Source organism: Halichoerus grypus, chromosome 7, assembly GCF_964656455.1.
Source record: "Halichoerus grypus chromosome 7, mHalGry1.hap1.1, whole genome shotgun sequence".
In the NCBI taxonomy this organism is placed as follows: domain Eukaryota; kingdom Metazoa; phylum Chordata; class Mammalia; order Carnivora; family Phocidae; genus Halichoerus; species Halichoerus grypus.
In genome coordinates this window covers 154,967,056-154,981,209 of record NC_135718.1, presented here as the reverse complement: position 1 = coordinate 154,981,209, position 14,154 = coordinate 154,967,056, and the positions used below count along the sequence as shown (strand labels likewise).

General features: G+C 63.3%; 1 protein-coding gene across 3 annotated transcripts; it reads left to right on the top strand.

Annotated features, from left to right (window-relative positions):
* The first annotated feature begins 1,936 nt into the window (after positions 1–1,936).
* Positions 1,937–10,611, top strand: EFNA3 (ephrin A3). 3 transcript variants are annotated; one of them, XM_036124462.2, is made up of 5 exons: positions 1,938–2,158; positions 8,041–8,336; positions 9,011–9,076; positions 9,253–9,330; positions 9,554–10,611. In XM_036124462.2, the coding sequence occupies exons 1-5, from the start codon at positions 2,031–2,033 to the stop codon at positions 9,682–9,684; spliced, it is 699 nt and encodes a 232-aa protein (XP_035980355.1). In that variant the 5' UTR covers positions 1,938–2,030; the 3' UTR covers positions 9,685–10,611. The 3 variants fall into 3 exon arrangements, with proteins under 3 accessions (XP_035980356.1, XP_035980355.1, XP_035980357.1); XM_036124464.2 differs by lacking the exon at positions 1,938–2,158 and adding an exon at positions 4,198–4,379; XM_036124463.2 differs by lacking the exon at positions 9,253–9,330 and having other exon boundaries at positions 1,937–2,158.
* Positions 10,612–14,154: the final 3,543 nt, after the last annotated feature.

The following is a 14,154-nucleotide window of genomic DNA, read 5'->3' as shown; positions in this document are numbered from 1 at the left end:
CACACAAAAGCCCAAATCAGCCAGAGTTTGATTTGGATAGAGCACCAGGTCCCATAGACAGAAGCCTAGGCTCTATAGAGAGTGTCTCAGAACTTAAAAACCTGATAGAGCTGCTTAAATCCTAGAGAAAGGGCTCAGTTATGGGGGCTGGGTCTGGGGGTGCTAGTTTCTAAACAGGAGTATCTGAGTCCTGAAGGAAAAGACTCACATCCATAAGTGGGACCCAGATTCTACAAAAAGGGATTTAAGGCTTCTAAAATGAAATCTGAACTCCTAGACCAAATCAGCAAGCTCCCATCCATATGTAAATGGGCAGCCCCTCTGCCAACTGTGGGCCCTACAGAGAGAAGCCTCCCTTTGCATAGCAGGGAGTGTGGGGGGCAGAGGAGGAGGTTGGGATTGGGGCACCTGGAGTAGGTAGGTTAGCATCATTTGGGTGACACAAATCTCCCTGGGGGGTGAGGAGTCTGGGGGAAGAGAGAGCTGTTTGCAAAGTCCCCCATTCCCACCCCAAGGGGCCTAATTTATCTTCTGGCTCCTGAGAAGGGAGAGAAGATCTCCTGGGGAGGAGGGGAGTGAGGGAGGACAGAGTCTGTTCTAGCCCAGCAGCAGCTAGGCAGGAGGCCCATGCTGAATGGCACCGTCCCCACACCCCCCACCGCAGCACCTGAGGACCCCTGTCCTGCCAAGGATCAGCAGATGGAGGGTGCCTGCATGTCCTCTCTCCTGAAGTAAAGGAGAGAAGAGCATCACACCAGTCTCCCCGGGCACAGGTCATTGGTGTGGATTGTCAGAACCTGACCTGAGACCTGGTCACTCTTAGTCCGAGCCTCTCCAAGAGAGAGGAGATGAGAGCTGGGCACCCCCTAGGTCTGGATCCTAGACCCTTTCCCTCAACTTCTACTTCCTGGGCAAAGAAGGAACCAGAGGAGAACAGGGAACTGTGGTGTCAGGGTGCATGTGGGTCTGTGGGTGAGTCCCTGCGGGTGCATGGTCTGGGGTGTGCTCCCATGTCTCTGTGTGTCTACAGATCTCTGGTTGTCTCAGCGCCACTCCCTGTATGTGCTGGCCAGGGGCACCTGTGTGTGTAAATGTCTGTGTCCAGTGCTGCGTCTCTCTGTTCCCTGCGTCTGCTCTCATGAATGTGTGTGTGCCAGGTCTGTGCTTGGGCATCACTGTGGGGACAATGTCGGTGAGAGCTGGAGCCCAGGATCTGCCTTCCCGTCAGTGCGTCCAGCAGCGGCCAAGCTGGGGGACCCCGCTGGCTGCACTGGACGGGCCCTGCTTGAGCGTGAGCGAGGGATCCTCTGTAGGTTCTGGGGCTGACTCGCCTGCGCACCAGTATGGACATTCTCAGGGCGAGCTCCTCTCCCTCGCCTCCAGGAAAAACAAGCCTCATGCTCCTCCGGTGGGGGCTTTGGGTCAGGAGCGGTCAGGTCCTTGGTGCGCACTGAGGCTTCTCCACCCTGCAGCCCCCGACCCCTTATTCACACGGGAAGAGGACCATGGAGGGAGCGGAGGGCAGACTGCTCAGAAGGAAGGGGGGGGGGTTGTCTAGTTCTACTATGAAGCGGTCCTGGACCCCCAGCTCCTTTTCAAATCCCCCTCACCCCATCCCAGGGATGGATGTGCTCACAGCAGGTCGAGACCCCGGTCTGGGCCTCCCTAATCCTTCTCCAGGGAACTCGAGACTGGGCGGCAGAAGGCCCGGGACCCGCGGAAGCAAAAAGTAAACCTAGGAGGGAGAGAGGAGGCGCGCGCCGGTTGTTCCCGAGGGGACAGCACGGTCCCCACCTCCCGAGCGCCGCGCGCTCCGGGCCGAGCGGGGCGGGGCCAGGCGGGAGCGCGCCCGGGGCGGGGCTTCGGGGGCGCGCCCGGAGGGCGGAGGGAAGGGCTGGGGGCGTGGCCTAAGGCCTGGGGGCCGGCGGCGGCGGCGGCGGCGGCGGCGGCGGCGGCGGCAGGGAGCTGGGAGGCGAGAAGCCGGGCGCGCGGGGCTCAGTCGGGGGGCGGCGGCGGCGGCGGCTCCGGGTATGGCCGCGGCTCCGCTGCTGCTGCTGCTGCTGCTCGTGCCCGTGCCGCTGCTGCCGCTGCTGGCCCAGGGGCCCGGGGGGGCGCTGGGAAACCGGCATGCGGTGTACTGGAACAGCTCCAACCAGCAGTGAGTCGGGGGCCCAGGGAGCCCAGCGCGTCCCGCGTCTGCGAGAGGGGGAGCCGGTGGGCCCGGGAAGTCCCGGGGGCCCCGGGGTGGGGGTCCTGGGAGGCACGGCCGGGGGCTGGGAACGAGGGAGAGGGGGACACACACTGTGGGCGTCTGCGAAACTCGCGGGGGGGCGTCTGAAAGAGGCTGTTGAGGTCTAGGGACGAGCACTTGGGCCGTGCGGAGGAGGCTGCTCGGGGACACCGCACCCCACCTTTCTTCTCTCCGCACCGCCGCCGGAATAGCGTGCCCCCATCGCACAGTCCCCCATCTTCGCCCCCTTCAGCCGTGCTGGGCCGTCGCACCGGGGGGGGCCAGGGATGACCTGTTTTCAGCGGTGAGGCTTTCGAGGGGTTCTGTCTAGGACTCCTGCTTTCAAAAGTGGGGTCCAGAGCTGAGGCAGGGAGTCCGGCCCAGCACCTCCTCAGACCGAAGGTAGATGGTTTGCCCTGGTTGTGGGGAAAAGCCGGGCGGGGGTGAGCTGGGCTGGGTCGCCGAGGCGGGGGTCCTGGAGGTGCTGCTCGGTGGGGATGGAAAGGTGGGGTACCGGTGAAAGAGAGAGAGGCCCGCAGATGTCGGCGTGTCACACACGCACACACACGCCCGGCCTGGGGACGGCGTGTGGCTCCAAGTGTGAGCAGGCGTGCGCGGCTGTCAGTGTGCGTGTGTGTCTGAGTGTGTGATTTGTGTGTCTGCGTCGGCGATCGTCTGGGGGTGGGAGCGGGCGGCGGGGCGGGGAGGGGGCTGCGGTCGCTGTCCGCGTGGCCGGCCGCGTCTGGGCTGGGGTGGCTGCCGGCGCCGCCGCGGTCTGGGCGGGTGTCAGGGCGGCCGTGTGGTTTCCCGGGGTGTGTGGCGCGGCGGCTGGGTGCCGGCTGCGGGGCCAGGTCCTCAGTCTGCTCGGTCCTCCCTGCCCTTGTCTTCTCCTCCCCGCCGTGCCTCCGTGTGTGTCTGTGTGTTGGGGGCATCCCTAGGGACGCGGGGGTCACTGTCACACCTGCCTAGGCGGCGGCGGCGGCACCGCCTCGGGCTCCCCGCTCCGGGGGGCGACTCGGGAGCAACTGGCGAGGCCCCAGGGGAGGGGACCGGGAGGGCCGGGCGGCCGCGACCCCCAACCTCCCGGGGGAGGGGCTGCCGCTCGCCGCTCCGCTCTTTGTTGTTTGGGGCTCCGCGCCTCCCCCTCTCTCCCTGCTCGCGCCCGGAGTGTCAGACTGGGGGTGGGGATGAGCCCACGACGCCCCCCTCTCGCTTCCCATGGAAACCTCGGGGGTGGGGATGAGGCCCCTCCCCCCCGGAGCGGGACTCGAAGAACTCCGGGGGGTGCTGGAGGCTGACTCCCCGTTCTATCTAGCTCGTCCCCCTCCCCCAGACTCACACGTCCGCCTCCCCCCGCCCCACTAGAGGCTGGCGGGGAGCGGAGAGTACGCAGGTGAGGGGCCCTGGGTTCCCACCACCCTCGGGGCACCCCCGCGTTCTTAGGGTAAGCCGGAGCCAGGGGTATGCGGGAACGGCCGGGTGTGGGGGGGAATGTTGTTGATCAGGTTCCCCTCCCCCGCATACACCTGGGCTCAGGTGAAAGCCCTGGGAGGGGGTGGGGGAGCCCGGTTCCGGGAGCCTCCTTTCAGTCTTCCCCGCTCCCCCGCAGGTCTGGACCGGCAGAGGTGGGAGGGGGCGCGCACCCGGCTGGGAGGACGCCGCTGCCCCCGCCTCGCTTCCTCGGCCTTTGTTGCCGCTGCGCCGGGCTCCCCGGCTCCCTCACTGCGGCAGCCGCGGCCCCATAAATCGTGAGAGCGACGTGCTCGGGAGCCGGGAGTGGAGAGGGCCAGGGAGCTGGGGGCGGGGCCGGGCCGAGCCAAGGGCTCCCGCGCCCCCTCCCCCCGGTCACGTGAGCTGGGCGCCGGGCTCCCACCCCCTGTCACGTGCTGAGGGTCTCTGCCCCTTGGGGTCACGTGGAGAGGGTCTTGCGACCCCGCCTCCTGGGGTCACGTGGGAGGGTGCTGTAGGACACGTGCAGAGGCCTCCTTTGACAGTCCTGGGGGCCGTGCCCTGCACAGCGGTCCCGATCTCGCCCCTCGTCCACCCACTCAGGCCCTCCGTTTGATCCGCTGTAATTGGAGAGACCAGTTCCCAACCTGGCCCAGAAACTAGGGATGGAGGGTACTATACTGGAGGGAAGAAGGAGAAGGTGAGGTCGAGGGGTCCCCTGAGCCCGGAATTGAATTTGGGGTGGGGGTGGGAGGACCGGCTGATGGCCACATGTATGCCCCCTGGCCCCGCGCTTCCTTGCTTTACAGAACGGAGCAAGGCGTTGTTATTCGCCCCTAACTCAAGAAGCCTGGGGACCATCTTTCTCTAGCCGTCTCCCTACGTCTCTCTCCCTGAAATGTTTCTGTTGCTGATCTCTCTTTCATTCACACGCTCATTCAACAAATATTTATTGAGGCTGTACTACGTCCCTGTTGGTCTCTCCCTCTGCTCGTATTCTCCCTGCCCCCGAGCCTCTGCCCCGTACCCCCTTGCCCGCCACTGAGAGCCGTCTCAGGCTCTGCTGTCTGGGGGCCTCCCCGATCGGCCCCCACGTCTCTCCCTTTCTCCACGCCTCCCTCCGTTCCCATCCTGGTCCTCTTTCTCTCCGATTCTGGGCCCCTCTCTTTCGCTGTGTCTCGCCCTGTCCCCTCTCGGGGACCCGGGTCTGTTAGTCTCCCCTCTCGCTGCGCGCGTCTCTTCTCACTCCGTTTGTGTGTCTCGCTTTCGCCGGGTCTCTCGCTCTTCGCCGCCGCTGCAGATCAATAAACCTTCGCCGCCGCCCGGCGCTGTCGCAGGGAGGGGGGCGGGGATGTGGGGCGCGCTGCCTCTCCCCCACCCGACGCCGGCCGGAGAAGCCCGGCCCCGGGCCGGGGATGGCGAGACCCGGCGGGGCGGGGCGCCGAGAGCGCCCCGAGGGGTGCGGGGGTGTCAGCGTGCACGCGCCGCCCCGCGAACGTTCCCGCCACCCACCCACCCCCAGCCGGGCGCGCGGACCCCACGCCGCGCGCACGTGGTCCAGCCTCGCCTGCTGGAGCGAGCGGCGCGCCGCCTCGGGGCCGCGCGCTAGGGGGGAGGAGAGCCCGGGTCGGTGTCTTGCCATCCCTCCTCCGCTTCTTTAGCTCTGCATCCCGGCTTCTAGGGGTGGGGGCAGGGATTAAACAAGTTCAGCGCCCCTTGGGATGCCTTCCCTCCTCCCTGGTCTTGTTAGACGCCCTGTTTACCTGCCCCTAATTGCCCCGCGGGGAGAGGTTTGCTCCTTCCCTGCTCCCCCGCCGCCCACCCCACCAGGCTCGAGCAGGCGGGGCACTGAAGGAGTGACAGAGAAGGGTCGGAATGCGCCCCGGAGGCGGTGAGAGCCGGGAGAGACGAAATAACGGGGTGAGGGGGCACCCCTCCAGGTGGGGTGTGTGAACACTGGCCTTTCTGCGAGAGAGGTGGAGGCCAGTACGGGATGAAGGGAGGAAGAATAGAGACCTGTTTGAAGGGGCAGGCACACCCCAGGCCCCCGGGTCCCCCCCTCCCCCCTAGGGATGGGGAGCTGGGGCCCTAGAGGAGGAGTCAGCTGTGGAGCTTTGCTGGGCCTAGTGGCACCTTCCTCTCCTCTGCCAGGGCGGGGAGGATGACAGATTCAGTTACAGCGCCCAAGCCAAGCAGACACCCCACTCAGGTCTCCCGGGACTTTTGACTGGGGACTCTGGCACCCAGCCCCCTGCCCACCAGATACCAGCTGCCTACAGCCATTCCACAAGCCGCTGTTCCTCCCACATGCCCAGTTTGGGGGGCATTTCAGGGGCTCTTCCTGCCACCCAGCCCAGGGAGAGGTAAAAGATGGCTTCTCTTCCAGGTGCTCACCCAGCTGCCTTTCTGTAAGGCTAGGCCCCGCCCCGTTGAGGAAACTGAGGTCACCTGTCCCAATAGCTCTGGCCATGGCTTACTGCTTGCTGGAATGGGCTCTGTTGTAGGGGAATCTGGGCAGTGCCCCAGCAAGGGGCCACTTCAGAGCAGGGCTGGAAACCTAGGTGAGGCTCAAGGACGGAGGCCCCAGGGTGGCTGTGCAGTGGCTTTAGGCCTGGCCCCCTAGCACTGGTGGCCCCCTCCTCAAAGCCTGTGGGGAAGGAACAGTAGACTTGGAAGTTGGGGATCGAGAGGCAAGCCACTTGGGGATGGAGAGGCAAACCCAGGTGGCGCCAGGAGCCAGGCCTGGTCTAACCCGTTTTCCTGCTCCCAGTGCCCCAGGCCGAGACTCCTGCCCACCTGAGTGCCAGGGCCAGGGAGGGGCCTAAGTGACCCATCACTCCCGTGGGAACCAAGTGGGACTGGTGGCATTCCTGATGACTCAAGAAGGCTGTGCCCATTCCCACTGAGGTGCCCAGGCACCAGCTCTCACCTCTGCCTACTGCTGGGCTTGGAAGGGAGTGCTTGGGGAGAGGGTGGTACAGGCCAGGCCAGGCAAGGAGGGTAAGGTGGGGAGGGACCCTCAAGGCTCCACCCAATTCAGAGGCCTCCAAGCATGTTTCCCTAATGGATCTAATTACTATTTGTGGCACTGGGAGGTGCTTGGTGACATGGGGAGCCAGTCCCTCCCTCCAGGGAGTTCCCAGGGACTAGGGACCTCAGTGGTTTGACATGCTGCTAAGTACCCCAGGCCTTCTGTGTCCACCATGTTCTCTCCCTGCCAGGACGTGTGCATTCCTACCCTAAAGAAATTGGGGGAAACTCTTTCCTGCTTCTCTGAGTTTCTTTCTCCATTCAGATGTTTTTCCCATCCCCGCACCACTCCGCACCACCATCGAGGGCATTAAGACCAACACTTTGATGACGACTGGCAAGGCAGGTGGGGATTACAAGGGACCCAGCGCCCGCTTCTGTGTGCCCTACAAGGACCGAGGAAGTACGAGGCACAGCCATCTTGTCTGGGCACTACGCCCACTACTCTGCCTCGCGCCATTAAGGGGGCAGTGGTGCCAGGTGGAGGAGGAGGATGTATAGAGATGGAAGTTTTGGCTGGTTGGCATGATACCCCGTGGAGCTTTGGTGTTGAGCCCCTTAGCTTCCCGATTTGTTGTCTCACGTTATCGGGGACCTTCATTGCCAGTAATAGTGCAGAGAGGGCATGTGCCTGGGTGTGTGGGTGTGTGTGTGGGTGTGTGTCTGGGGGGGCGGGTCACGGGGGTGGAGGGGGCAGGGAGAGAGCTCGAGACGGCTGGGGTCAGCCCATCCTGGCATGCCGCCTGAGTGGACGGTGGACATATTTGTGTGTGCGCCACGGAACTTGTGCGTGCACATGCACGAAGCCTCCAGACGTGCGTCTGTGAGCTCAGGTCCTGGCTCACTGGCCTTGGGGTGGACTGGCAGCGGCAGGAAAGCACGCCGGGGGCGGGGATGCAGGGTGCGCATCTCGGGAAGGGCTCCCTCCCACTCTCCCCCTCCCCTTCCATCCCCTACCACTCCTCCCGGTGGGGAATTGTGGGGGATGGACGGAGGAAATCCGGGCCTGGGTCTGGGAGTCGCTGGGGCCTGCGCCGTTTCTGTGGTAACCAGAGCGTACGTTCCCTTCTCCCCCGCCTCTTCGCCTTCGGAGGGAGGCCGGGCTTCCCTGCGCCTTTGCTGCCCTCTGGTGGCCGCCCGCAGAAGGACCGCACAAGGCGTGGGCGTGGAGGGCTGGCGTGGGACTGGTGGCACTAGGGCCCTGGGGACAGGGACAGGGACCGAGAAGAGAGGCAGCTCCGAAGACCCTAGGGAAGGTCTGCGGAGCGGCGACGTGGGAAGAGGGCTGGCGTGGGCTTTCTTCTCTCTGACCCGCTTCCTCTCCCCCGCAGCCTGCGGCGAGAGGGCTACACGGTGCAGGTGAATGTGAACGATTATCTGGATATTTACTGCCCCCACTACAACAGCTCGGGGGTGGGCCCCGGGGGCGGGGCGGAGCAGTACGTGCTGTACATGGTGAGCCGCGCCGGCTACCGCACCTGCAACGCCAGCCAAGGCTTCAAGCGCTGGGAGTGCAACCGCCCGCACGCCCCGCACAGCCCCATCAAGTTCTCGGAGAAGTTCCAGCGCTACAGCGCCTTCTCGCTGGGCTACGAGTTCCACGCCGGCCACGAGTACTACTACATCTGTGAGTGACGGCCGGGGGGCGGGGCCGGGCGGGGCGAGTGACGGGGGCGGGGCCCCGAGGGGCCGGGGCGGGGCCTAAAGAGCGTACCTGGGGGACGGCCGGGGGTGGGGCCCCGGGGGCGGAGCTAGGGAACGTATCTGAGAGACGGCCAGGGGGTGGGGTCCCCGGGCTGGGGTCTCGGGGGGGGGGCGGGGCCGGGAAAAGTGAGTGAGAGCCAGGGGATGGGGTCCGCAGGGCCAACCCCATGGTTGTGGGGGTGAGCCTAAAAGCGAGGGTCAGAGTGCCGGCCAGGGGGTGGGGTCCGCAGGGGCTGGGGCGGGCCCACGTGGCGGCCACGTGGTCCGCGTCGCTGGGCTCGACAGCCCGGGATGCCACGTGGGGCCTGGCGGCCTTAGGGCTTCGGCTCGGACGGCGTCTGAGGCTGAGAGGTTTAGTGACAGTCCGAAGTTTGGGTCGCAGGGTCACCGCTCCCGCGAGGAGCGTTCCGGAACTGAGACCTCAGGGCTCGGGGTTTCTTGAGGGCTGGGACCAAAGGGCCTTCTCGGGCTGACGGCGGAGCCGCGGTGACCCGTGTCCGAGGGCCGGGGAGCCGTGAAGCCGCGTCCCCGGGGCAGGGGGCGGCGCGCAGGGGCGGGACGCGCGAGAACGCAGCTCAGGCCCCGTCTCGTCCCCAGCCACGCCCACGCACAGCCCGCACTGGAAGTGTCTGAGGATGAAGGTGTTCGTCTGCTGCGCCCCCAGTGAGTGCCGTCGGCGCCCAGCCGCGACCGCGTCCTCGGCTCCCCGCTTCGGGGCTCCCCTGGCTCCCGGGGGCGGGGGGGGCCCAGGAGCGGGGACTCGCTCCCCAGCTGTAGCGGTGGGGGGATCCTGGCCCTGACTCTCCCCTCCTCTCTCCCACCCGCACCCCGGCCCGCAGCATCGCACTCCGGGGAGAAGCCGGCCCCCACCCTCCCCCAGTTCACCATGGGCCCCCATGTGAAGATCAACGTGCTGGGTGAGTCTGCGCAGCGCCCTCTGGTGGCCACTGCTGGAACCGCAGCCCCCTCCCCGGTGCCTGCTCACCTTGCATGCCTTCCGGGGGCACGGACCCCTCCTCCCCACCCCACCCCGCCCCCGTGGGTGCTCACGTCCCGGCTGCACTGCTGCTGTCGCTGCCGCGTGCCCCGCCCGCGCGCGCAGCCCCGCCCTCACCAGGCTGTCTGTTCGTCTGCCCACAGAGGACTTTGAGAGAGAGAATCCCCAGGTGCCCAAGCTTGAGAAGAGCATCAGCGGGACCAGCCCCAAGCGGGAACGCCTGCCCCTGGCAGTGGGCATCGCCTTCTTCCTCGCGACGCTCTTGGCCTCCTAGCTCTACCCCCTCCCTTGGCGGGGAGACATGGGGCTGGGAAAGGGCAGGGAGACTTTGGTCTCTCCGAGAGAAGCCTAGCTGTGGGGCCTGGACCCCTGCTCCGGTGGCTGGAAGCGGGGTCTGCACCATACATCTGTGCCCATGCCCTTTGCCCCCTCTCTCCCCTCGTGGGGCACTGTAGTGGACCAGACACAGGGACAGCCACGGGTCCCGGGTGGCCTGTGGCTCTGGTACCTTTCTCTGACCCCGGTACCATCCCCTGTTGTCACCACCGGAGACAAATACGCCCCAGAGAGAGCAGATCCAAGCATGGGAGGCACCCCCCTCATTCTCTTCTAGGGGCGGAACACAGGGAGGGGACTAGATGGGCGAGGGGGTGGCCCACGGCCCCCCCTCCCCTGTTTACAGCAATAAGCACGTCCTCCTCCTCCCACTCCCGCTCCCGGGATTGCGGTTTGGATTGAATCCAAGTTTACAAGTAGACACCCCTGGGGGGGCGGGCAGTGGACAAGGGTGACAAGGGATGGGCACTGGGGTGCCAGCAGGCATGTACGGACTCTGTATCTCTATATATAATGTACAGACGGACAGACTTCCTCCCCCTCCTTAACTCCCTGACCTTCCTTGACGTCCCCTTCCAGCTTCAGACCCCTTCCCCACCAGGCTAGGCCCCCCCACTGGGGGACCCCCTGGCCCCTCTTGTGTCTTCTGTGAAGACAAGACCTATGCAACGCACAGACACTTTTGGAGACCGTAAGACAACAATGCCCCCTCCCCTCCAGCCCTGAGCCGGGACCCAAATCCCATGACCTTGCCCTGCCCACCCTCTGTGGCCCCACCCATCCTCCCGGGCCTTTTTCAAGTGCTTTGGCTGTGACTTTCATACTCTGCTCTTAGTCTAAAAAAATAAACTGGAGATAAAAATAACTAAGTGTGTGTGATTTCAGGGGCCATAGCCCTTCTGGATGCTGGTTAAAACCCACATGTCACGGGCGGGGGGCCGACTCTGGGGCCAAAGGGTCAACTGAGCACCTTCTGTGGCTCAGTCTCCCTTGAGGAGGCAGCTCTGTGTGGTGAGAGCCACAGGGCCTTGGAGCTGGGCCTGGCTGCCTTTGGGCAAATCATTCACCCTCTGCGAGGCTCGTGTTTCTCCTCAGAAGCTTGAGTCGGGCTACCCGTCTCTCAGGGCCTGGTAAGGATGGAATGGTAAAGGAAGCATCCAGCGCAGGATGGTTTCTCCTTCCTTCCTGTTCCACTCTGCAATCGGGGTCTTGATTGGGGTCTCTGGGTTGCAGGGGGGTTGTGAACCTAGATAGGGAAAAAAATCACATCTTTGTTTTCACTCACCTGTAACTGAAATTAAACATTCTCTTACGTACTTGGGCAACAAGCCAAAATAGTTTGCAGAGGGCCTGGGTTTTTGTAACCAACAGAAATCACAGATGCTTTCAGGCTGCATTATAGTTTTTGAAGCTCTCTCAAAACACCATTTGTTCTCATCACTGCTTTGAAAGGACCGGAGTTGTTAGACCGTTCTTGTTTTTAATGTGTTAATAAAGAAGCATATATATTACTACACCAAAAAATGTAAATGTTTTGATAACTGTGTTTCCATGTGATTGGTTTCCTTTATAATCCTTTGTGATTTTATTCATTTAAACCATTATGGCCCAAGGGCTGAGAGTGCACTGGCGCTGGGGTCCCACATAACTCCAGCACCCTGCATCTGTCGGGAGAGAAGAGGAGGCAGAATGCGCCAGACAGAGCAGGGGGAAGGGCCACATGGCCCCACCAGGCTGGGTGAGGTCAGGCTTGCACCCGTGGTGCTGTGGGGGAGGGGAGGTGATGACAGGAGCCAAAACCTGCCAGGGAGGGGGTCCTTACTGCCAAGCTGTGCAGCTTTGGGACTCCATCCCACCCCGGTCCTCTGTGTGCGCAGACTGGGTCCTGGCTGAGGGCCCCTCCTCGCCCCTGTGGCTCCTGCCAGCCGCATCCTGAGAATGAGCCCCTCCCCAGCGGCAGGGACTGGGTCTTCTTCCCGCTCTGTACTCATAAAATAGGGGAAATGGAATTTCCGCTGGACCGTGGCAGACAGGGAGACATGGGGTGGGAGGCAGTGGGGAAAGAGCCAGGGCAGCCGGGGCACCAGTCTGAGGCTCCTCACCCAGAGACAAGACTGAAAAGATAGGCTCATCCATTGCAATCATTCGAGGATTCCATCGACACTTCCTGAGCACCTGCTGAGTGCCTCCCTCTGCCAGGCTCTGGCCTGGGTACTGGGATGCCAAGACACAGTCTCTGCCCTCACATAAGCTCATGTTAGCATGTGTTGATAGGTGAAAAGGAATCAGTAACACCCACACACAGGTAGGACAGTGTAACCAAGTGTTCCACAGTTAAATGCCAGGGGGCTGTGGGAACATGGAGGGAAACGTACCCTCATGCCTGGAGACACAGGGAAGAGGCTGCTGGGAGGGGGAGGCACACACAGTTGGTACCCAACTGGGGAGAGCAGGAAAGGCCTGGAAGGGGTCACAGCAGTGGGCCTAAGCTGCAGGCTCCTCACATCCCAGGGCCACACGGGACAGGGGAGGGCATGCTGTGAGGGGGCGCTTAGTAGGCTCACAGTCCAGCAACCCAGCGGCGCTGGGTGGCTCAGCCGGTTAGACGTCTGCCTTCAGCTGGGGTCATGGTCGTGGGGTCCTGGGGTGGAGTCCAGGAGGGCTCCCTGCTCAGCGGAGAGCTTGCTTCTCCTCTCCTTCTGCCCCTCCCCCAGGCTCATGTTCTCCCCCCACAAATAAATAAAATCTTTTTTTGGTAAAGATTTTATTTATTTATTTGACAGAGAGAGAGAGCGAGCGAGCGCACAAGCAGGGGGAGCAGCAGAGGGAGCGGGAGAAGCAGGCTCCCCGCTGAGCAGAGAGCCCTGCTGGACTCCACCCCAGAACCCCGGGATCATGACCTGAGCCAAAGGCAGATGCTTAACCAACTGAGCACCCCAGTGCCCAATAAATAAAATCTTAAAAAAAACAAAAAAATCCAGCCAGCAAGACGGAGGGCCAAGCCCTGGGGGGCAGGAACTAGAGCAAGCAAGCCAGCTTCCACTTACTGAGCACCTACTATATGCCCAGCACGGCACCCAGTGTTTTCCATGTGCTGGGAGTACCATGCCCCTGGAAGCCTCATTATCCCCAAAGCACAGATGGGAAGGCTGAGGGTCTAAAAGGCCACGTCCCTGGATCAGGGTCACAGAGGCCTGGCACACGGGACAGGGCCTGGCAAGGCTGGCATTTGGAGTGGGTCTGACTGTCGCCACGCTCTGCCCATTGGAACCCCTACCACCGCCTTCCGCCCCCTCTCCCCCAGACTCCTCCAAAGTCACGTGGAGTCCGCAGAGAAAGACATCAAAGGACCTCCAATCCGGATTGGGTGTACCAGTCTGAACCCCACATCTTAAGGGCAGGAAAACTAGGGGCGCCTGTCTGGCTCAGTCAGAGGAGCGTGCAACTCTTGATCTCAGGATCGTGAGTTTGAGCCCCACGTTGGGTGTAGAGATTACTTAAATAAGTAAGGACAGGACAAAGGACAGGAAAACTAAAGCTCAGAAGGGCGAGTGACTCAGCCTATGCGGACAGGTGACGAGGCAGAGAGGCACTGGGACTCGGGTGTCCTGAGCTCCCGTCCCCTCCACCCCTCCACCATGCTGCCAGGCCCCAGGAGAGACTGACAACTTCCAGGGATCCAAGGCTGATACTTGAAACCTCTTAAACCACCCCAAGCAGTGGCTAAAGAGAAAGGACCATTTCCCCTGTAGCTGGGGCTTCAGCCAGGGGGTCCTGTGCGGAACTCCCCTCAGACAAGCTTCTAGTTCCCAGAGCCTGTAAGGGGGAGGGAGGGGTCAACACGTGGATGGATAGACGCCGGTGACCCTGAGCCTGCCTGGCACAGGGCCCCTGCTTGGTGGCATCAAAGTCGGCCCGGCCCAGGGTGTCCTGGCCAAGGCAATGGTGAGGTGACACCAGGGACAGGGCCTGAGGGGGCAGGTGGGACGGAAGGGGACCCACAGTCCAGACTCAACACCTGCTGAGGGATCAGACAGGGCAGGGCAGGATAGGATAGCACAGAACAGACTATGGGATCTGGGACTGAGCGAGACATTCAGGGGTATGGGGGGGTGGCGGCAAAGACAACAGGACCGCAGCGGGAGCGGGGAGGGAAGCAGGCTGAGTCACCTCCTCTCTCTGCCAACCTGGGCATCCGGGCTGCCCTTACCCCTTACCGTCTGCCCAGGAGACGCTGTGCTGTCTCCACCCCAAAGCTGCAGCCCCAAGGCCGTGTGGGCCCCAGGCAGGCAGCTCGTCCACCCTGACAGGGGCCCCTTGGCTCTTGTCTGTGTCCCTCTGGCTGCCTCAGCAAGACCTCAAGACGGGCCATAGCAACACACACGCGCGAATTTAGAGTTGTCCCAGG

Bases quoted from the DNA above. Each gene is read 5' to 3' on its own strand.
- EFNA3 (XM_036124462.2), top strand. From the start codon at position 2,031: ATGGCCGCGGCTCCGCTGCTGCTGCTGCTGCTGCTCGTGCCCGTGCCG. The intron at 8,337-9,010 runs GTGAGTGACGGC...TCTCGTCCCCAG, and splicing joins CCACGAGTACTACTACATCT to CCACGCCCACGCACAGCCCG. The intron at 9,331-9,553 runs GTGAGTCTGCGC...GTCTGCCCACAG, and splicing joins TGTGAAGATCAACGTGCTGG to AGGACTTTGAGAGAGAGAAT.